Source organism: Struthio camelus, chromosome 2 (assembly GCF_040807025.1).
Source record: "Struthio camelus isolate bStrCam1 chromosome 2, bStrCam1.hap1, whole genome shotgun sequence".
Classification (NCBI taxonomy): domain Eukaryota; kingdom Metazoa; phylum Chordata; class Aves; order Struthioniformes; family Struthionidae; genus Struthio; species Struthio camelus.
In genome coordinates, this window is record NC_090943.1 from 58,136,576 (window position 1) to 58,160,553 (window position 23,978).

At 38.6% G+C, this 23,978-nt stretch overlaps 1 protein-coding gene across 5 annotated transcripts in view; it reads left to right on the forward strand.

The window, feature by feature from the left end:
- The window catches only part of POU6F2 (POU class 6 homeobox 2), a 315,713-nt gene that overhangs the window by 264,451 nt on the left and 27,284 nt on the right, over window positions 1–23,978 (forward strand). For all 5 annotated transcript variants that reach the window (XM_068935937.1, XM_009679430.2, XM_068935939.1 and 2 more), the window contains exon 7: window positions 23,265–23,471. In XM_068935937.1, the coding sequence (XP_068792038.1) occupies window positions 23,265–23,471 (207 nt within the window). The remainder of the gene's footprint in view (window positions 1–23,264; window positions 23,472–23,978) is intronic.

The window sequence follows — 23,978 nt, forward strand, 5'->3', positions numbered from 1 at the left end:
TGTCATATTAGCATCCACCCAGCAGATAAGAGAAAGAGAAATAGATCAGAGAGTGATCAGGACATCAGGGAGACAGTTTAGAGAGAGATGAGAGAGGCCAGGTACATCTTGTAATGTTTAAAAAAAAAAAAAAAAAAAAGCTAGCTAGCAAGAAAGAAATTGTATAAATAGGTCAGTGCAGCCCAACTGAAAAAAGTTTAATTTTAACTTGTTAGTCATCATCTCCAGAGGCCTAATCCACTCCTTTCATTGCAGGCTGTGCATTAAGCTGAGATATGACTTATTTGATAGCACAGATAGACAGACAGCCTCAAAGTGAAGAGAAGATGATATCAAGCTCCTGGAGTGTGCTAGCTTTGAGGGGGAATCAGCACCATTTGGCATTCTAAACTTTCCCTCTTCTTTCCTTCTTGATTCTTTTTATTAGCTCTAGCTCTTTGTCACCAGCCCTGGTTTTGCTCTTTTGGTTCCTTCTGTAAGAGTGAGCATAAAACCACATGGAAACTAGGATGAACAGATACCTGGTACTAATGTCAGTGACGGTCTGGATCCCCAGGCTTCGTGACATATCCAATTCCTTCATTCTCATTCTTGTTCTATTTCCTGTTATCTCTACTGCTTTCATTTCCTGTCGTCAGCTGTTTGCCTCACTATATTTGGGATTCAGTTACTTAAACATAGATGGTTAGTGCTGTTTTAGATGTTGCACAGTATTCCATCAGGCCTTCTGTGACCAAGCCAGAAAAGTATTTGTCCCTCTTAAGTCTTGTGCGATGTATGTCGATCCTGTGTGGATGTCTCAGATATCCTAAGGCATTTCAAGTAGCATTTCAAATAGCAGTAGATGCCTGCATTTCTTCAGCTGAGTTGCTTCTCACTGACATGAATGCATGCATGTGTAGACACATACACAGCTAAACATACATCAGCATCCTCACCAGCATCCAGTTTTCTGAGGCCCAAAAGTAATATTGCATTGACCGAGACAGACAAGCAAATAAAAGGTCGATGATGGAATGGTCTCTAAATTTGGGGGATAGTTTGAAGAAGATACTGGGTTCCCTGTAGCTTACATGAAACTTTGTGATCTTCTCTGCAGGTGCCCACAGTGACCCCAAATTTCAAATATTTTAACTACTTGTCTTGAGTCATGCTTGCATCCCCTGAGTCTCTGGGACCTAGGCCTTTATTCTGGTCACAACTGAAAACAGACTAAATATTCTCGTGTTACCATGAAAGATGCCATGCAAGGGGGAACACCCTTTTACCTTAGATCTATCTATCTATCTCCAGCATAATATCAGAGGAATGTAATAATGATCTTACACAGGTCATGAATTACTTACAGTCTGTTATTTGGGGAATAAAACTAGGTCTGTGTTTTTCTAAGGGTTCGATTTTTCACAAAGATACAAATGTTGGTCGCCAATTGTGAAGTGAGAGTGAGGCGATACAGACTGCTCCTTCACAGCTAGAAGGTACCACATGGTCTGCACAAGAGGCCAGAGTCAACTATTTAAATGATCGAGAAAATTGAGATTTGTTAGCAGAATTGTGTGGGAAGGATTTCAGAAATCCTGCCCACAGGATGACAAGGTCTGCCTGTTTCTTCTTGTGTCTCTCACGTTGTTGAACACCACCCCCACAGGCCCCTCCAAAGTGTGGGGTGGCGACTTCCGTTTTTAGGTGTTTGAATCATGCACTGTGGCATCTGGAACTACAGTTCTGTGAATTTTAGTTATAGAGGTGCTGATGTGTGATGTGTGGGTTTTACAATTACAATCTCGCACAATTATTATTAGCACTTACAATGCAAGAACTGTGTATTTAAAATCTATATGTTGTTCTTCTGGATAGTCTATACCCAGGAGTACATCTTTCATAATTCTGATAGACTGAAATATCCCATCTGTCACACCTACCATGTGTGTATACCTTTATTTTTATCTCCCTATACTATTTACATTTATCTGTATAGATAAGGATGCATGTAAGAGACAGCTACCTACATTGCTCTCAAATAGAAGAATATTAAAAACAGAAGTTGTTTATGGACATTCTCAAAAGATACTCTAGCTAAAGCAAAATTTTTAAGTATCTATAGGCACAGAGGGTAGGTAGAACATAAGGTTCTCACCTTTGAAGGAGAATGGCATTTAACTGGCATTAGAGAAGAATGCCACATTCTTCTCTGCCACATTAGAGATTTTTTGCTGCAATGACCAAGACAAAAACCTGCCTGGAGAGTGAGATTTAAATATTTAATAACTCCTTAGAGTAGCTAAGATTTGGATTTTCAAGTTTTCTTCAGAAAGATCTAAAAACAATGAGCTACCTGGTGCTCATTTCACCAGATTCAGAAAGGCAAAGGGAACCCTGATCAGATTCTCATCCTATGATGTCTAAGAGCTGATTGGAAATGTTTTGCAACTGCAGTCACAAACTATTTTGTTATCAAAGTGTAATGAGGTATAGGGAGAGAGAAGAGGACAAAAATCGAGACAAGTTTTTTGCCACCTTTTCAAACAGTTAGGGTAATAATTTCAAGACTGCTTACCTAGAAATATTGTTGGCAATATACAAAAGCATTTGCCTGTTCAAACGCCTTCATACTTCTGTTATATACAGCAATGAATAGTTAGAGCTATGCTTACATGGAAGCCCTTAGTCAACAATATATTGCCTCCTGTATTTTGGAAATAGAATCTCATGACTAAACGTACTACAATAGCCTTTTATTCCAGAATATAGATAAAAATATATGTATTAAATACTACTGAGTCAAGCTCAAATTCTCTTAACCAGATCCATCAATGGAACGGGCCCCTGCTAAAAAGCATTTGCTGTGGCAGGTTGCACTCTTGGCTCCCTCGTGCCTTTTATTTCTCCTTAAAATCATATGTAGCGAAAAGAGAGAACAAACATGAATGATGCATGCCTGATTCACTAAATCACTGTGGTCTTTGGCAACAGCACAAATGTAAAAATGTTTAAATCGGCTTTACACTCCCCGACAAATGATGCAAAAGGAGCCTTCAAAGAACACACAGTGAGGGGAGATAAATGACCATCATGTCAAGAAGGTAATTTCTCACCGAGTTTGTACAGAACATGGAAATTTGACTTCCAAGAGATGGTTAGGGAATCTTTCTAATAAATCTTCAGTCCACAGTCATTGCTGGGTCCTTTTTTAAACTTACTTTTAGGAGCTGTGTAAGTTATACCCTTCCTAGTGAAATGCATCAAGATATTACCAACCAAGTTGAAGTCATTTAAGTGAATCATCTCTGTTTCTGTGTTTATATGTATGTGCTAGACAGGGATGATCAGACAAGTTTCATTTTGTTCATATGCTGAACAGCCTTTCAGCCTGTAAGGTCTTCTGAAAACCTTGCCTCATTTTAATAGTACCTCAGAAAGGAAATAAAAAAACATGAAGAAAAGTTGAACTTCTCTCATGGAAAAAGCAGCTGCATTTTTTCTTGAGGTTCTTTTCCTCCTTTTTCATACAGCTGAGAAGTTCTGATGTTCAAAAACAAACAAAAAAAAAAGATAACCCTTTTCCAAATGACTTGGAGACTGGAGGCCAATATTTGAAGTGACTTTGATCCTGAACAACCTACATATCGTTAAACTCTTAACTTTGAATTAATTTTTTCCTAATTTTAACCACATAAAAATTAGCTTTGGCTGCATGAAGTCTAAGGTAGTTGCTTAATCTCCTCTGTCATCAGTAAAAAGAAATAGACACTTTCAACATATAAAACACCTCACTGATCTCAGAAATGTATTTTAGGCTGAGATGAATCATCTTGCAAAGGTTCCTCTCTCTCTCCATTGACTATAGAGAGAACCCAAATGATGATCTACAACTAGACTCCTAACTCCCATCTGGCCAACAGTAGGTGAAATAAATTCCATCCTTAAAATACTATGCACTGATTATTTTTAACGGGACTTGAGTCCTTCTGATAAAATTATCCTTGAGTTCCCTGTGGCAGTCACAGGACTTTTCACAATGCAGCTCTGATCCTAGTAGCACTAAACGATGGCTGCACAGCACTTGTCATTGGCTTTGGTTTTGGGGACTAGTCTAGAGGCACTCTTAGATTTTTTTTGTGATAATTATACACCTATTTTGTCTCTTCGCTTGTTTCTGTTTCCTGAATAAACAGAGAAGTAGTATCCCATGAACAAAGGTAATGGTGTCTGTTTGGATTATTTAAAATGTACTTAGCATTGCTAATACTTAAACTAAATGATGGATAGACAAGCAAAGGGAGGATCTTTCTGCTCAATGCTTTCTCTTGCAAGTAAGATTAAGTATTCCATCCATGGCATTTTGTTATTTAAAAATCACTTGTGTATAAATCCAGACCCTGTGTCTCTGAGGTTCCTCTGGTTTTAAATAAAACTTTGAGCCTTTAGTCAGGAGGAACTCTCCCCCTTTGGCAGATTTCTCTGGGCATTTACTCTGTTATTTTGATCAGGGCAATAAAGAGAAGTGCTAAATTCTTAGACCATGGGCCAGTTTAAATATATTTCCAGCATAGCTCAAACCAGCAGATGATAAAAGTGTTATGAGAGAGGCTTATCACGTAAGAATTTATATTCTAAAAAACAGTCTGAGAAGTCTATGTTCAAATAATTTTAGATACATATCTAAGCTAAACTGATCGCCAACCTTTTGAAGTTAAGCCATCACAATTATTTCCAGTTTTGCCAAATATTATTTAAAATTGTGTTTGTTATCAAATACTACATATGTTCAGAAGGGGAGGCACTACTTCTAATTTGATGCCAAATATTCTACTTCTGTTCGTAAAGGTAGTTCAAATGCTCATGGAATTCTCATACGGAGGATGGTGCCACTGCTATCCTATCCAAAAAAAAAGAAAAGAAAAGAAAAGAAAAAAAAACTCAAGAATCATATGGCCTTTCTACCCAGGGCTTGATCCAGTGCACTTCAAAGTCCATAGCAGGACCCGCACTGAGTGTATTGAACATGAGATAAGGTTCTTATTACAGTGTGGCTTTTAATAGGAGTTCAGAGAATGATGTTGCCAGCTCCGCTTTGCACCTTTCCAGCGAGTCTTGCGCTCGGGCACTGTAGCCTCTTGTCAGTTAAGTCACTCTAATTGGTTTCTGTTTCTTCTCTAACTGTGACCCTTTAGTCTTACCTGCTGCATAACACTGTTTATTGTTAAGCGCTGGATATATATAAACTTTCCATCAAAATCATCCCTTTGGAAGGAAAGATGTGTGATAAGGACTTTCAATACTTGTGCTATCTTTGCTATCTCTTATGGCTCACAATAGAACCTGAATCATCATAAAAATGCACCACAAGTTTTTATTTTATGTGATGCACATCTGTAAAAGACAGGGAAAGAGCAGCCACCAATTATCTACCTGACTCTGTATCTTTTAAAAAAAGCCGTGATTGTCATGGGTAAGAGTGCAAGTTGTTCACCTCTAAAAAGAGTGATGCAACTTTTCTACGTATAAACTCATCAACATAATTCTAATGAGTTATGGTCTTTGTTGTGAGAAATGAGAATACCTCTGGTCTCACCCTAAAGAACATTAAAAAAACATTACTGACAGGAAATTGAAAAAGTAATATATGTCTGAATGAATATGACAACTTTTTTTCTGATAGAGCAGATAGATAAATGTCACATGCAAGTTTCAAAATACATTTAATTTTGCCACCACAATGGATATTCTCTTCATAAAATATATATGAATCAGGTTTGAATCATAAAACTTGACTGTGATAAACAAATGCATATTTGATAACTTTCTTCTTTTTATTTTTTCTTGAGATGCTCATTTCTTTTTTGAGGTTATTCGTTGTTTACCCATCTTTACATTTTCATTTCTGAGCAAAGCAGCCTGGGTGACAAATTTCATGCACATTGAGCGTGGATGAACTTTCCTTTTAACTTGAGAAATGGGTTACTTTTCTCATCATTTAGGGGAGGGGGCAAGGGAAGGAGGAGGAGACTGATAGAAGCACACACTCTCCTAATAGTTATGCCAGGCGTCGCTGAGTTTTTCTGAGCATCGCTCAGGCTCAGGTGGCGGATGAGAAACGCATGCAAGTATTTGCAGAGCACTAGGCTGGAGGAAGAACTACAGCAGACACGGCACCATCGCTTGTATTTCCCCCCACTGAGCAGCAAGTCTCAAATTAGGTCCAGGCCATCCATGTCCCTAGAGGCTAAAAAGAAAAACTTCCTGTTAAAAGCTGCAGAGTACTTGGAAGTTTTAGGCTCTCATCAAACATATTCGGTTTTGGAGGAAGAGGTAGTAGAGGGAGGATCTTTTTTGTTTTGCATTTTTTCATGCACAGATTTACTGGGGAAGCTGAAGGACTTTACTCTGCACCATTAGAGCATATCAGTGTAGTACACATCCTGACAAGGGGAGGGTTTCCTCTCCCTTTTAAAAATAGGGACTACTTCGGCCTTTTTCTTCTACAATACTTGGCACAACAGGATTTTTTATTCCACAGCTGAGCTCTTGGAGTCTGCCCTAGTGAAAGTGATAGCGCTTATAAGTAATGAAAGAGTGGGCTCTAGAGAATGAAATCTATTGTATGTCCAGAAACATCCCTAAGGATTCTAGTGTTGCATTTGAATCTATGTTAAATGCAAGAGCATTTAAAGAGCAAGGTATAATTACGTTTTATTACCTCATTAATCAATCTTGTAGTATAAATTCCTGCAACATCGTGAGCAGAACTGCCTGATATTTTTCATCACTGTCTTTTAATGGAGAAAATCTAATCTAAATATATTTAATCTAAATATATATTTAATTATATTATATATTTATATTATATAAGTATATTCATATATATTTAATATATATTTAATTAAATATATTTATATTTAATCTAAATATAAAATGTGTCAATTTGACAAATTTTTTTCAGTAAAAATTTTAAATATACTGTCTCTGGCTAAGATTGAAATGGGTCATTTTCACATATTCTGTTAGAAAATTTAGTGATTTTTTTCAAGTTTAGAAAGGTTAAAAGCAATGTGAAGTATTTCAGTTTTGATCAGAATGCCTCAATCTACCTAGAAAGATTTTTCGGAATTTTATTTCATTTAAAATTTATCTTTAGTTCCATTTTGAAGTGACAAAAAAAATGAAATAGCAGAATATTCTGCTTTCCCTCCAGAACTCCCCATGAGTCATTCCCTTGGTTTGAATGGGGCCACTCCCTTGGACAGCGTGGGTCCAGTATGAACAGGGAAAAGGAGAAATAATCCCTACATTTTTCTAGCTTCAGCTGAAACAAAAGCCTGAGATAGCAACTCAAAAGCAGGCCTTGACTGTGCAGGATGCAAGTTAGCTTGAGACTGTTCATAGTGTAAAAAAACCTAAAGGCTGCAGCTAGACGCAAACATGGACCTGTACAGTGTTGCAGTCCCAGGGGCCGTTACGTTCAGGTCAGTAGATTTACTTCAGATCTATATCAGTAGAAATCCAATGAGAAAGAGGCCTGACAATACTATGCAAGTGTAGCTCTAAATTAAAATGGAGTCCAAAGATAATTGGCGTTATTACCAATGAATGAGAAGCCAAAAGATGACGTTTTACTAATAAATGTTACCGGGCAATCGGCAGCAGATCCATGGCTCTTGTAAAAGACTTTTGGGATTCCAGTTATTCACTCTGCTCCTGACTCATAAGGTCTGCACCGTGGTATAATCCAGAACAGTTTTTGTTCCCTATTATTAGTAAAATGAAAAGAATTACAGCTGTTCTGTGTATTAGGATCAGATATGTTTGTGTACAACTAATATGCTAATGACTTTACCTGAATGAAGGGAGAGAAAAAAGGAGAAAGGAGCACAGTGTGGCCTGAAAGACCCGGTGGCTAGAACTGTAAACAATAAATATTTTTGTAGTCCTCCATAAATTCTTCAGTGTCACTGTTTTGGGATATTGTGCTATCTTGGTAATTAATAGCATTTCTTTTCTGCCTAGCCTCTTCCTCAAAACTTATTGTTGGCACTGTTTCGGTATCTTTAAGCATTCAAAAGCATCAAAGAGCTTTCATCTTTTAATGCATTTTACTGTGCCTTGTTGTAAGCAGGAAGAAATATTGATACAGTTTCAAGGGCCGTTGATATATTCAGTTCTGTCTTCGAAATGAGCACAGTTGCTTGAGTTACAAAATTGAAAATCTGCTATTACCCACAATTAAAATGTTCCAAATACGAATAATACTGTGGCATTTGCACTTCACTCAGCCTCTTCTGCTATAATTCACATACACTAGGGAATCTTCTCCACAGTTGCTCCAGGATTTAATAAGAAGTGCTTTACTGAGAGGGCTCATATTATTGAGATTTCATTGTTTAAAAAAAAAAAAAAGTATTACAAGGAGACATTTTTATGTACGATATGCATTTCTGACAGTATTTAAAACTAAATGAAATGTATCAGCTGCTGTTTCCAGCTTTCATATCAGTTTTGTTCTCGTTACAGAAGATTCTACCACTTTTATTCATATTAACTAATATCTTGCTCCATGAATTGATATTAAACTACTCAAAGTAAGGCAAAGTCTTAATGAAGAAAGCAACATCTGACCTTCCTTGCTAACTGTTTAAAATTTTCACGTACTAACAATATCTCTGGTTCTTTCAGGCAGTGAGTGTTGTAGTACATGCCTCCATAAGGAGCCTGCTTGTTTCATTGGGATCTTTTCCACATTAAAGTATTGCATACTAGGAGAGAATGGTTGACTCTGGCCCAGTGTGAATTGGAAAAGCTGAGCTGTAGAAGTGTCCTGGATGTTCCTCTGGAGGAACATCTAGAGTAAAAAGAGAATAGAAAGGCTGTAGCTATAATAGTGGATGATGTCCTCTGAACTTAAGAAGGATCTGGTTTTATTTTCAGTGCAATTCTTTGTGGTCCATGGACACTCAACTGCCACAGTTGCAAGAGTAAGCTGTGCAAAACACTAAGTTTTTTTTGTTTCCCAACATATAGCCATGTTCTTAAATGCTCTCCAAAGTGTTTTAAAAAAATGCTCTTACCTGTTTTCCTTTTGTATGGGAATAGAGGTGTTTCGATGCCAACGAATGTAAAGTAGCAGCCTCTTGGTTCCTACCAGGGGATCTATAGTCCCAGTAAATTTTACCAGAACATGCAGCAGGATTACCCAACTTGCAAGACTTGACAGAGCGCAGTACACTCTCCAGTTATCTTAACTGTGAGGAAATTTGAGCATATTACATAGTATAACATTTTTTTAAATGAAAAACAGGGTTGTTGCTCCTTACTATATACAGCACCGACATGATTTTTAATCATGAGCAGAACATCCTATGTTAAGGCCTGATTCTAACACCGAAAAAATAGACGATCTGCCCGAAAGAGTTTGCAGTATAAGTATAAGATAAGAGACAAAGGGATGACACAAACAGAGAAGAGAACCTGGAAACAACTGAGCTCTGCCCGTATGTGCCCCCGTTAGAGTCAAGAGGGTAAAGGAGCCCCTCCCTTTTGGTCCTCCATAAATCAGTCTAAAAGAAAGGGAAATCTTTGTAGGACTGATACACAGACAACAAGCAGAGATAGAAAACGTACAAAGTGTCTGTGACCTTCCACCTTCCCCAGAGCTGGCCTCAAAGGTAGGACCTGCTGCCAACAGAAAAGGAAGATGAAATAGTTTAAATCTGTATCAAAGTATGTAAAGAGAAATTTCAGCGTGCCAGTCTCCGTCAGGGGCACATTGCTTTAGTACAGCAGCGATATAGGTGCTAGAGGTGGGATTATCTCAGGTCCCACTGTTGCTTTTAACTGAAAAATCACAGTTACGTAACTCTCCCTTCAGCAAACTGATATGTAGACCAGCCCTCAATGAAAGTGATAATTCTACTGCTTGTTGCACTCGTCAGTTCATAAAATGCATTCTCTTGTTACATCCTCCCCACATTTGAGAATCATTTAGAGTTAACTCTCAGTTTTGGAGTATTTCTTTAGTTAGTAGCATCTTGAGTGTATAAAAATAAATCAATAGCCTTGAGAGAGACTCACAACTGCATATAAACTGCTGCACCCAAATGTGTTTTGACCAATTGAAATGGAGCAGTGACTGAATGCTGGATATTCATATCCATAGCCACAGACAGCTGCCTCCTGAGTTTAGTACCACTACATCAGGAAGATATTTTGTCCTGAAAGAGGTGCTAGGACCAATCATTTGCGGTCGATACTATCACATACACTAAGTGTGTGTATTACACAAGTCGTTATTATAACCGTGATTCGTATCAGGTTGTGGCCAGAGCAGAATTTGGAGTCAAGCTGTTAAGATGTAAGCAGAAAAACACCTTTCTTTCCCTTCTATCTGTCAGCTCAGGTGAAATGGATTAATGATGCATTTGATAATATGAGATACTTTAGCCATTGCGCTTTCAAGCAGTGAAGCATATGCTCTTACTACTAGCATTCAAGAAAAGAACGAGCTGAGGGTATTTTCAGTGAGATAGCCACCTTGGATATAAAAGAGATCCACCTTTATGGTATATCTTTGCTTGATAACTCTTAAGTTAGCTTTACAAAAATTACTTAAGGTTCACAGCAGTACTCTCAGGGAGATGAATAGTATTTATACTAACATATTACAGATTGAATGGAGATCTGGAATTTCAGTGACTTTCCAAAGGTGTAGTAATTGGCAGAGAGGAGCACTGGATGGCAGAGCCCAATGCTGCTTCCTATTCTCTTAAGCTTGCATGCATCACTCTGTGCTTTAAGCCTGTCCTTGCAGCCGATGCTTTCGCGTGTACCTTTGAATCCAACAGTGAAGAACTTTTTTCCAATTTGCTTTCGGTCTTGCAGCCATGCGAAATTTCACAAGATAGGGTTAAGATTGCCTAATATTTGATGGGCAAGTTTTCAAGGAAGCGCTGGTACTGAAATGAGCAATCAGCTGTCTTTCTTTTTGATGTGTGTGGTAAAGGGAAGTTATATTTGTTCTCAGGAAGGGTTTTTTTCCCTAGAGATTCAGATCTAGAACCTTGGGAGTCTTGGCCATTTTCCATCATTGCATATGACCCGTTTAAATTCTCCTACTTACTTTCAGTGAAATGAATTTTCCTAAACTTCCATGTAATTCTGCTGCATTACAACCATACTCTACCGCGTAGTTTGGAGTAGTAGTTTCCATAGCGATGATCCACAACAGCGAGGTAATTCAGAATGGTTGATTCCATCATAGTCATATTGGTGATTCGTGCTGTGGTTAGTTCTCAGTAATCTGGAAATCTGTTGTTGAAGAAATGCATGCTCTGTGAAATTTTAAGTGTTTCAGTAGACAGGGACAAAGGTTTGCACAGTTGTCCGCCTCAGTCTTGCCTTGAGCTTTTGTAGACTACCACATCAAAAGTTACAGCTCTTAATAAGATCAAGAGTTATAGCTCATGTTTGCCACAAGTCCAGGTCATCTCAAGTTTTAGAAACGTTGGTGGAAGTAGGACATGACTCTGTGTTTCAGACAATATCTTGTTGCTCGGGTGCAATGTTGAATTTTGATGAAATGATGAAAATTAGAGAAATGATGAACTGACAAACAAATACTATGTCATTGATAATCTTTGCAGCAGGAGCATGGTCTGTAGCAATATATGGAGAAATATGACTGCATAGCAACAACAACGAGCATTATTGCTGCTGATTAGTTGCAATATCCTTTAGCCTTCTTGTATTGAATTTTGGCTAAATCTGAAATGATTGAATGAATCAAAATGTCACCTTTAAAAGTTCCAGGTTGAGAAATATGGTGATATGTGGTAAATATTTTACATTTTATGTAATATATTTAATTTGATAGCAAGAAGATGAGAGTAGATCATTCAAGAATATGCTGAAAGGCCAGAGTTTCTTTCACCTATAAGCCATTGAAAGATCTGTGGTCCTAAATATAGCATCTGAAGGTTATTTGATAGTTAATGATTTCAATCCAGTTCCTGAGGGAAAAGTGTCCAAGAAAAAAAAACCACATACTAGCTATCAACTGGTATTCTGAAAAGAGAAGTCAGGGCTAGATTAAAACGTCCTCAAGCCCTCAAAGTCATTTTTCCAGAATAGACTTTTGTTTCCTCAGAAGCATCTAGACTTCATTGATAAAAATTAAAAAGCAAAAGAACTCTCTGTGGGCTCCAGCTTTAATACTATATATAGTATTAATACTATCTATAGCATTTATATATGTAAGAATATATATATATAGTATTTAATGGAAGTACTTTCTCAAGAATGGCATCACAAGATAAAGCAGTGACTCTGCCTTGTGAAGGCAGTTAAGAGCATCCCGTATCCAATTGCTCATCTATACAAAGTAAGTTGAAAGGAGCAACTAGAGAAAGATGTAAACATACAGCACCAAAAATTCTACTGCTCACCTAGGCACAGACATTGACAACAGTATGTCACATCCATTTTTTAAAGGGTGATATTGCAACTAGAAAAACTAAAACAGCGCTATTTCAGCGAGAACTGTTGTGGAAGTAGGAAACATTGTGTTCATATCTATGCAAGTTTGTCTCTCAATAGCAGTTCCTATTTAAAAACCACAGGATCAAAGAGCTATCACTAAACACTGGCTTACTCTGGCTCCCGACCTCTGGGTAGCATCCCTGTAGTAGGCCAGTACAGTGCAATACGTACTGATCACAAAGTACGTATTGCACTAGCCAAGGTAGTCCCAAGCAAGCTGATATGTCACCATAGCATGGAAGCAAGCTAATCACACCAGCATGCGTTGTGCCTGGCCTGATTAGGCTTGCTGTGAAAGGGCAATTTGTTTCCCAAGCTAGCCTTGAATAGCTCAGCATGGCACACATTACAAAGTGCGGGGAGGCCTACGTTTTCTTCTGCCTTGTGTCCAGTATGTTAGATTCTGATATGGCAGTATGCAAGTCTAGTCTTTATGCCACTAGGGAGAAGTAGTAGTAAATATTTATTTACTAAATAAGAGGTAATCTTCATTTACTAAGAGGCCACCTTTGCCTGAAGTGGTTTGTAATTTAAAGTCACAAACTGATGGTGTGGTTTGCAGATGCAGCATGTACACTGCCTTTACCACAGCAATACGAAGCTCACAGAGGTTGAGAATTTTTATTCCAGAACAGGGATCGTGACTATGAGATGCTTGCTAATAACTTGAGACTGAAATCTTCAGAAAAGCCAAAGAGCTGGCTGCCTACTTTTCAGTGAGTTTGAACAAGAGTTGGTAGTTACCTCCTGTGGGCTACTGGGAAAATCTCAGTTCAAGTGAAAAGAAAGTAGGGATGAGTTAATATGTACTAACATATTTTCATTGTAATTAAATCTAAAAATTCATACTGGTGGCTCAGCCGCCTTTCATTTACTTTCTGATAAAATTCATGACTTTTTGGTTCTCAAGAGTATTTACAGAAAGTAAAGATGCCGAAGCCACACATAAAAAGTGTATTTGCATATGTCTACCCTACAGAGATCTGCGCAGCAATCAAGATAGCTTTGTGGTTTAGGACACAACCCATAAAATGATCAGAACAATAAGTTGTGACTTGTCTTTGTGATCATGAACCATTAATAGAAAATATGGCTATTTTGTCATAACAAGACTTCGCGAGCCGAAAAGTTGCTGAAATATTTTATACAGATCATCCATCAAAGAATTTTAAATAATGAACACTTTCGTAAGAATCTACCTAGCTGACTTTCAGAAATGCTCAGCACCCATAAATCTAATTAAAGTTAACAGGTGCTTTGCTTATCTCAGAGAACTGTGACTTTAAGGGTCCTTATGCCTAACTTAATTCTTGACTTTAAAAGGAGACTAATTCTGGTAAGTAAATTGCTCAGAGAGAACGGTTCGGCAGACAGTCTGCATAATTTTTAGTCTTTAATTTGGTAGTTACAGATCTTTAGATTTTTGCAATGAGAAAATGTCATGTTGTGTTATTCGGGATGTTTGATGAAAAGAGACGTTCTTTTTTTGACTGTATACAGATATCTTCTATTAGAGCATAACATAACTCCTATAGCAATGACGAATAAAGTCCGGTATATTTTGATGTTACTATACAAATATTATTTTCTAAAAAATAAAACTCTGAGACAAAGTCAGGTGGAATGTCAGACTCAGTGTTCCACTATGATACTTACAAAGAGATACATGAGCAATATTTCACCTTGGCAATTATAATTTCTTAACTGAAATGGCAACTCAGAAATAGTTTCATAGATGCCTGATTCTTGTATCATTATTTGATGCACTGTTGTTTTAACAGCATTTTGTTGTGCCATTTTTTCAGTTGCTGTCAGGAAATATAATGCAGCAAAGCAAATTTACAAATTTTGCTTAAATTAATATCTCTTTCGTGCCAAAAGACACAGGCAGCCATACCCTCCTATTCACTTGAGCTTCAAGAGCTGTATTGTCGCTACCCCAGAGAACCAGAAGGGGTACCATGTATTGAAGAAGTGGTCTTCCAATTCTTCAGTGCATAGACTGGTAGTGTATAGAGCACAGTGAGTGTATATGGGTAGGTTTATATGGGTAAGTTTATTAATATCAGTAGATAATAGATTATATATGTAGACATTGTGTGTGTGTGTGCATGTTTATAATTTATATAGGTAGTATATATGTGATTAAGAATGGGACAGCTGTGCAGAGGCTAAAGAATCCTTTACAGGTCTTCAATATTTTATCCTTTCTGCAGTTATTTTCTCCTTAAAGTTTCTCCTTTAAGGTATCTCCTTAGAGTACCTTTTGCAAGCTGATGACCTTGCAAAACTATAACAAATGAACTTAACCGTACCAGATGTGTTAGTTTGCCCTCACCGTCAAGAGCCTGAAAATCAGTGCCTGAGCAAATTCTTGGTGATTTAAATATGCTTCACGCATCTTCATTTTCCAGTTCTCATTTTATTTTAATAACTTGTTGAATGTGATCTGAAATAAGAACCCCACTTCGGCTTCTGTAGTGTGATGCTGAGGACCCTCAAATCATGGTTAGCCCCTGATTTTCTGATTACAAATGCTTCTTTCATTCAGAATTTGAGAATGACATTTTAGGGTGGCTAGAAGCTTAACAATCTTTTAGAAGCTTATATAGCATTCGGCCCACAGAGAATAAGAGCACCACCACAGACTTAGCAGCTTCAGTCGTAAGGTTGTTGTGGCCGAAGCTATGTCACAACACTGAACTCCATACCGGATGGGCAAGGAAAGAACCCAAATGGGCCTGTGCTTCACTTTGGATTGTCAGTGAATTGAACAGCCACAGGAGGGACCTATTTCTGAACAGTCGGCCTGGTATACTGCCTTTAGTGTAACGGTGCTCCACCATGCTTTTATTTAAAATGTCTTTGTTATTCTGAGAGAATGGTTTAATCACAGGCATTGCTGATGCCTCATATCTCAGCAGATATGTAAAGAATGGCCAAAGCCTACTTGAAGAAAACTGACGTGGTGAATGGCTGTGATGGAGATGTGATGTACTGTGCTGTGTGTTGTTTTATGCTGCATGGAAATATTTGCTAGTGTTGTTTTGTACTGCTGTATTTGAAAGTTTCTCTTAGGTTCGCAGATAAAATAAGTTAGATTCCAAAGCAAAGCAGGAATGGCATACATCTGCCATGAAGACAGACCACCAAAGGCACAAGAAATGAGCAAAGTCATTTACAAAATGCTAACTAGATCCCATCCAGGGAGGTGCTGATGGGCACGCAACTGGTTACTAGCAGTTGTGTGTGTTACTAACATTAGCAGGATGAGACCAGGCACTAAACCACTGTCCTGAACTATCTCTAGGCTTTGTCAGAGCAACAGACTTTTCAGCTTGTTATTTGCAAAATATTAGGTGGATAGGTCCATGATGGTTCAGAGACTTGCATTCACAGTAGAAGGACATGGGAAAAGAATGTTATATATAAGCAAATCAAAAGAATCTAGCAAATACTCTGTCTCCGTTGCAGCCAAAAGATGATTGCAGCATGCGTAGACTTCTATGAACTAGCTTTAATTTAGCCAGCTCAGGTCCTGACAATAGTGAAATTGCAGAAGCGAGGGTGACAATAGCCAGCCAAGACCCTGCGTCCTTCCCTTCCACCCCATGTCATCATAACAGCACTGCTATCTCAGGTAACCAGTTTAAGACATGCTATAATCACTTCTCCAAGATCAGTAAGCAACATAATTAATAAATTTGCTACTGCTGATGGGCAGATTTGCTATGTCTGGATAGTTGTGTTTTGTTGAGATACTGATCATCTCCCATAATTAAGCATCTAAAAGTAAATGTGATTGTGAATGCTGATGTTTCCCATTTCCAAAAGTGCGGTGGGTGGGGGGAAGCCTTTCCTCACACTGAATGTGATTGTTTGGCGCTTGTAAGACTAGAGCAGAGCAGGAGCACTGTTCTGTAACCTCATGCAGATGACGAGAAATAGCAAACAATTTCATATCTGATGGCCATTGACTATTACCTGTGAACTGTGAGAAAAATACACAGCATCTAGTGTCAAGGCTAAAAAGAATTATATCCCCTGAAGTGTTTGTGTACTTAAGGGTAAAGCTACTCTACTTTAGGGAATGCTGTAGTATCTATTCAACATCAACTTAGGGTTTTTATTCTATATTATTATTGGCCATCTCGCCTTGCTGGCACCAGCTTAGCAATTGCTGCTACTTAAGTGTAAGGCTTTCATGCGTTGTCTGTTCGTAGTTTGAGATCTTAAATTAGTTTATGTGGGTATGGCGGTTTGCCTCATTTACCAAACAGCTCTTCTGTAGCTCTTTTTACTTTTTCCCCTGTTTTTCTATATATTATTTTTCTGTCATTCAGAATTGAATAATTAACTTTCAATATTTAGAGGGCTGCAACACTGATAAATTCAGAGAAGTGCATTTTGGTGATGAAAAAAACGTTTCCTTTTAATACTTGAAAATATTTTTCAGCAGAAATGACAGCATTTGCTTTATGTCAGACTTTGTTGACAGTAGAAACAGCCTACTGTAGTCAGAGTCTTTGATTTTACTTAGCCTTTTCACAGCAGAAACAAAGACAGCTGTTGAACCATTCATTTGGCTGCAGTTTGTAATATTCCTTTGGTTGTGCTAGGAGAACAACCAAGCAAGGAAGCATCCCTGTTTCTGAAGAGGGGAGAGGGAGGAGAACTTAATAAAAGCAGTTGAATGCTGCATTTTTGAGCATAGTATCTTTTTAAAGTGTCAAAACACAATAGGTTTATTAGGAACCATAAAGAAAGATTTGCTGCTGCGAAATTAGCGAATAGGACTTCACACAGTCACATAAAGTTTGTTTTTATATCTGCAGCACAAATGGGACTCCAGTTAGACATCTAGTCTCACAAACGCTGAGCAGTTGCTCAGCTTCTTCCCACAGTTTTAGCCAGTCACTTACAGCTCAGGTTCCTCGTGGCAGAATTGAGACATCAGTATATGCAACAGTGAGAAAGTGCTAAAGCATGCCAAGACTGGCAAACCGCGTAGTCAGCAAAAGCAATTAAATATGAAAATGTGTTGTCGGTCAAGAGAGGATGAAAATAGATTCTCCAATGTTGTTCTTCATACTCCATCATTTTTAAGGCATCAGATGTTTTTATTTCATTTTAAGATGAAACTGTTACTGAGCAAAGCAAATTGGAGAGGGCTAAAATCTATGTAACAGTGCAAGTAGTGAATAACACTTCAGCTTATCAGTGCTAGGGCGTTACCTAGCCTGTCTTTTGAGGTAACACCCATGGACATTGCTGAGATGCTGCGAGTTTGGGATTTTTTCCCTGCGTGGTCAGCTGCAGTCTTTGGAATTTTACCTGCACATTAACTGCGTGCTTGTTCCTTCACTGCAGATGAATTTACAGTTTAGAGGACTAGGTGGGCAAAGACCGCTGAGTCCACAGATGGTATGCAGGATATCAACAGATTCACTTCCTTTGCAAGCCAAGCCTCACAACCTTATTTCACATGAATAACACTTCAATCACAAAAGTTGTCTTGGCAATGGCAGACTCAGGTTGTAAGATTTTAGAGGTTTGATCTCAGATGTCATTTGAAATCCTAGGCAGATAAAACGATAGTAACAGATTAATCAGTGCAAAACAATCAAATACTCTTTAAAAATCACCCTAAATTTCCTTTGAAGTTAGAAGTGAACAACTGATCCTTGAAATTTATTTAATATTGGTGAGCATAGAAAAGCAAAGTAACACCTGTACAAACTGCTCTCTAAAGGTGCAATTGATGTATCTTTTAATCTATGAGCAAAAATAAAACAATCATACTAAATATTTGAGGTGGAAATCTGACTCTGCCAAGTCTTCTGGCAGTATTCTCTGTCACTTGAACAGGGCCAGGATTACAGTCTTGGTGTTTTAAGCAGAGGAGGCCCAAAGCTCTAGTTCCCTAAGAAAGTGGAGTCCTTGAGGACTTGGAGTCCTGATTTTACATTTGTACTACATTTTATGCCTATATCTGGGACCTGCACTTCACCCAGATACAAGCAGGTGTAGTTTATTTTAATCAACAGTACTCTGCAGATTAATGTGCCCGGCTCTGTCAAAGGTTCGGGGAGCGTTCAAAGGGGTTAACCCTTGGGTTAACCCTTGCACTTTCAAAACTATCTGTTATTTCATGTCTAGCATCTGTTCTGCAACTCTACTGTGAATACTTAGCACTTGCTTTAAGTTGTATGAGGTATAAAAGGAATAGTGAAACACACATATGGCTTTAAAACAACCTCCTTTTTAATTATATTTTTGTAGCATGAGGAATTTTAGGGATATGTTTGTTGTCTCAAGAATGGTGGAATTGTTTAGAAATTTTAGACCAAACTTTGACAGAGTAAAAAGTCTCTTGTGCTAGCTCTATATTCCACCAAAATAAAACAAACAACACGCTGTTTTCTGGCTTTGAAGCCAAGTGACATGCTAGGGATTATAGTTACATACCTCAATTCTCTTTCTCCCAAAAGAGAGTGGCCTCTTCCAGAGTGTTTATGGGATAAGTCCTTGTCACGCGCTCTTCCTGAGCTGTGCTTGAATATTATCTGAAACAGCACCAGTTGGAAAGGACCAGTACCACCACACAAGGGAACTTGCTGGCAATTAAATAGACTGAACCGTCAAAGGCCGATGCTTCAAGTCTGCGGCACGGTCATGTTTTATTTCTTCAGAAATCTGCATGTGTTAAAACCATAAATTGTCTTCATGAGGTGCCAGTTTTTAGGACACTTTGATAGGACAGATTAACAAGGCCCACAGTGGAATTTCTCACCAAATCAGAGAAAGAGTGATGTGGGCCCAAATCAGGACGCTCACAAGGCCTTTGAGTGGAGCATCCAGATTCAGGCTTCCTGCCCAGAGAATAATTTACTTATTCATACAAAGTTGAGCGTTTTGAATCAGAGAACCCTTCTAGTCCAGCTGTTCAGGTGTTTGGTGACAGGTATGGGAACGTGAATCTAGGTTTAGGAATATCAAAGATGTATGCCCTAAGAAGTAGCCCTGTTTATTAACCAGGGACAGGTGGCTTTCTTATTTTTTACCAGAAAAGAGTTTGCCTCATTTCGGTATAAAATGGAAAACACCCTTGAAATCTTGATAAGTTTTGCAGAGTGGGAAAACTATTTCCCATTCAGATTTACTCTTGGCTCCTATGGTAGCACTGAATTCCTTAGAGCATTTGTGCATTTGTCCTTCTGGACTCCCTTTTTTTAGCTGTATGCTATCCCTGCTCCAGTTCTGGCTGTGTGCGTGTACTGCAAACCATGTACAGAATGGTATGTGACACACATTAATACATATAGATAGCCTTCTGCTTCTGACCTTACAAACTGTCCACTTCAGCACTGTCATTCTATAAAATGTCCAAATGCAGTCCAAGAAATGCATTTTAAATGTGGATGCAAACATTTCTATTACTGATAACACCAGCACAGCATTTTTTGCTTTGCTGGGATTAGGACCTCGATAGTTAAAGTTATAGGCCTAGTAATGACACTACAAGGTCGCGTCCTTTACTGACATGGTAAAGCAAGGAGAGCCCTTTGCTACATTTCTGCTGATAAAGTTAAGAAGGATTATTCCGTTTGTTTGGTGACATACATTAAAAGTGAAAGAATATATTTGTGACCAATAAATATTTCAGGCGACGAGCACTAGGAGAAATTTACATGTTGGACCACAGGCAAGTTGCATTTAATTCGTGCTGAAAGTTGGAATTCAGAAAACATTCTGAAATCTAATAACGATCCCAATGAGTGCCTCCGTCATGAGTGAACAGCCGTCTTGTCACATGAGCTGTAAAACAGCTGCAGTTCAGCTAGGGACACCTTAAAAAAGCCTAAAGGTACTGTGACCTGCAGAAACAAACTCAGAGGTGATTCCAGCTTAGAAGGATAACTTTCCAAATATGACCTATGTCTGACAGTGCTCCTTTCTGTTTCAGTTTCATGCTCTGTCAAAAAAAGGGGTAATAATCTTTAAAGAATCTGTCTACCTTTGAAGAATGTATTAAGGAGAAATTAAATAATATCTCTACAGTGTTTTGAATGCTTTTGAAATATGCAGCTCTTATAATACAGCTTAATAGGTGGGATTGCCGTTTTGCCAAGCCTTCGCATAGGAGAGTTGTCCTGATTTTCTTTATGGCCCTCTGGTCTTCCCATCCAGACTTGTACTGACTGGGTGAGCTTGGTAAAGGGATGGTGATTTCAGGAGTTACCACTTGTTAGCTGAGCTGCCATAGCTGAGTGCACTCTTTTAGTGTGAGAAGTTGATTTAAGTTATCACATTGTACTTCACCATTGAGCCTACCTGGAGGCCAGCAGGCAGGCTGTGACTGCTGAAGGAGCAGTAACTCGTTAGGACACTGTCACTTGATTGAGATCTATCGTAGCCTAATAACGGTAAGGAGGAGGGCGATCTCTGAAAAGAGGCTCATGCCCCTCCAGGTATGCCTGACTGCATTAGTCTGATATCTCTGCATGATAGTTTATTAAGGATGGATTTGCTGGGGTTATTGTGTATCACCTCCCAGGATTTAAATAAGCAGAGGTCTTGGCAGATACCTATTATTCTTAACAGCACAGTTCATATGCGTATTTTTTTCTTTTTTATCTTGAGCAAGAGATTCAAAGTTGTTCGTCTAGTTTTATGATCTCAGAAAAAAATCCAGTGGCCTGCCCACACGGCCACTGGTGTTTTCACCAAGCAGTTATTTCAGAGCTAATTTTACATTGTATTGTGCGTCTCCCATTGATATAATCTAAATTAATAGCTGAAATCAATAGGAATTGTATGTATTTGTTTTGGAGACAGATTTTCCTTCAAGTTTCATTAAAAACACTTTAGCCTGATTTGCTGAGGAAATGCATCTCATGAATAGTGCCGTTTCCCATCTCTCTCTCTTTCCATCCATCCATCTCTCCGTACCATACCTAATGACTTTGAACCAATTGGCCAATTTCAATGAAATTTATCAGAAATAAAGAGATCTAAAATGATATTAAGTTCCTAAATTGAATGAGAATCAGCAGATGGATCGAGAACAGCTACCCTGTTAATATCCCTGCTGAGGAAAAAGAGAGGGAACTCAGCCGTACTCCATCCTCTTTCTCAGCAACGAAATAAGTCTAGATAAGTCAAACTATGTGATAAGGTACATGGGGGAACTGGGAGCATACTAGTGGGGGCCTTAAGAGGCATGGGTGGAAGTTAAGGACATTGCAGAGCGGTGGATGTTGAGGATAAAGAAAAGGAACTAAGGGCTCTGGAGAGGGAAAACGGGAAGTTTTACAATGGGATAGATGTTTTCTCAGGCTATTGTGATAGAGAAAAGCGGAGAAGACACAGTGAGTAAAAAGGGATTGTTACAACAGGAAAGATGAAAGAACACAAAACAGATCTCCTATGATTCTAGTTCCATTCACAGAATCACAGAATCACAGAATCGTTTCGGTTGGAAGGGACCTCTGGAGATCATCTAGTCCAACCTCCCTGGTCAAGCAGGGTCACCTAGAGCATATTTCCCAGGATCGCATCCAGACGGGTTTTGAATATCTCCAGCGAAGGAGACTCCACTACCTCTCTGGGCAACCTGTTCCAATGCTCTGTCACCCTCACAGTGAAGTTTTTCCTCAGATTCAGATGGAACTTCCTGTGCTTCAGTTTCTGCCCGTTGCCTCTTGTCCTGTTGCTGGGCACCACGGAGAAGAGGCTGGCCTCATCCTCTTGACACTCCCCCTTCAGATACTTGTACACATTGATGAGATCGCCTCCCAATCTTCTCTCCTCCAGGCTGAACAGGCCCAGCTCTTGCAGTCTTTGTCATTGTCATTTGAAAAAGAAGTTTGATTTTATTCACAAGTTTCATCAGAAGTTTGTTTCAGATGCTCTAATACTTGTAAGAAGAGCCTTCCAACAGAGTAACTTTCTTCAGCCTAGCCACTGATTCATTGAGTGAACTTTCTTACAGTATGTGTTTGATATCTTATCCTGGTATTAGTTTTATACAGGAATGTTCACACTTTAGGAAATCACTGTATTCTCAAAAATCAGAAATGTCACTTTCTGGGAGTATTTGCCCCAGAAATGTTAGCTAAAATGTGTTATCTAATGCCAACTCTCCCATTTTGTGTTGCAGTACTTAATTGTCATCCAAAGAAATCACATTTTTATGAACATGTCTTTAGGAGCCATATCCTGAAAGGCACCAGTATCTCTGTTCCTTGCTGAGATCACATGGAGTAATAGGTGGTCAGCTAAAGTGCTAGGTAACAGTAAATCAATGAAAATTACATAGGCACATGAGTTCACAGTCAATAACTTTGTAGGGATGAATTGTAGAAAGCAAGACAAACGGGGCAGACATTTGCAGTATTTCACTCACGTTAATCCTATCTACAGATGAAAGGTAGGAACAAAGCATCACCCAGGGGCCAGAGGGTGGCCCAGAACTTTGTTTCATACACTCTTAGTCACAGGGGAGTTGTTGGGGGTGACAGTGGCCAATGCTAAGATGTGCAGGTGGTAGGTATGTGACTTGCCAAATGGGTTTGAAAGCCTAATCATCACGGTAAAGGAAAGGTTTGGTTTCCCCCATCAGCCTGTTGTACCTGTCTCTCTGCACATATTTCACTTGTTTGATTTGGCATGCATGAAACAAGTAATTACACGTGGCAAATATTTGTGTTTCACTTTGTTGTTTTCTCTAGATTATAGGAACAATCCCACTGATGCCTAATCCAGTCCCCTCCAACCAGGCGGCAGGTGGAGCTCAGGGCCTTCAAGTGCAGCCAATTACTCCACAGTTACTGACCAACGCCCAGGGTCAGATCATTGCTACTGTCATCGGCAACCAGATACTCCCAGTGATCAACACCCAGGGAATAACACTATCCCCACTCAAACCAGGCCAACAGGTAAAGTGTCTGTAGTCTGAATGGTTATAAAAGCAAATGTACAGGAGAATCATACTCTACTCCTCACCGACTCTCACGGCCTTTCTGGAAACTTTCACTTAATTCTTCTGTTTCCTTTAACAAAAGGTCAATTCTGTTATATATAGTATAAAAATGCATATTATATATGTAATTATAATATAATATAAGTCAGATAAAGAATTTATATATTCAGGGTTATCCAGTTGGGTTTTTTTTCTTTTCTTTTAAAGGTATATAGGGCCAGCTGAGAAATTTTCTCTTTACTTCTGTCTCTGAGGTAGAAGTGTGAGACAGGAGAGACCCATCTGGCCCATAAAGTTCAGTTCCTCAGTTAATGATCACCCAGTAGACTGGGTTTTGAAATGTTTTGGAATGTGTGAAGAAAACAAATACATATGAAACTATTAGCCTTCTTCACTGGAAAAAATAGAAGTGTTTGTGCATATTTGCACAAACAACAAATTTTTAGACAAGTTATTATTGAGT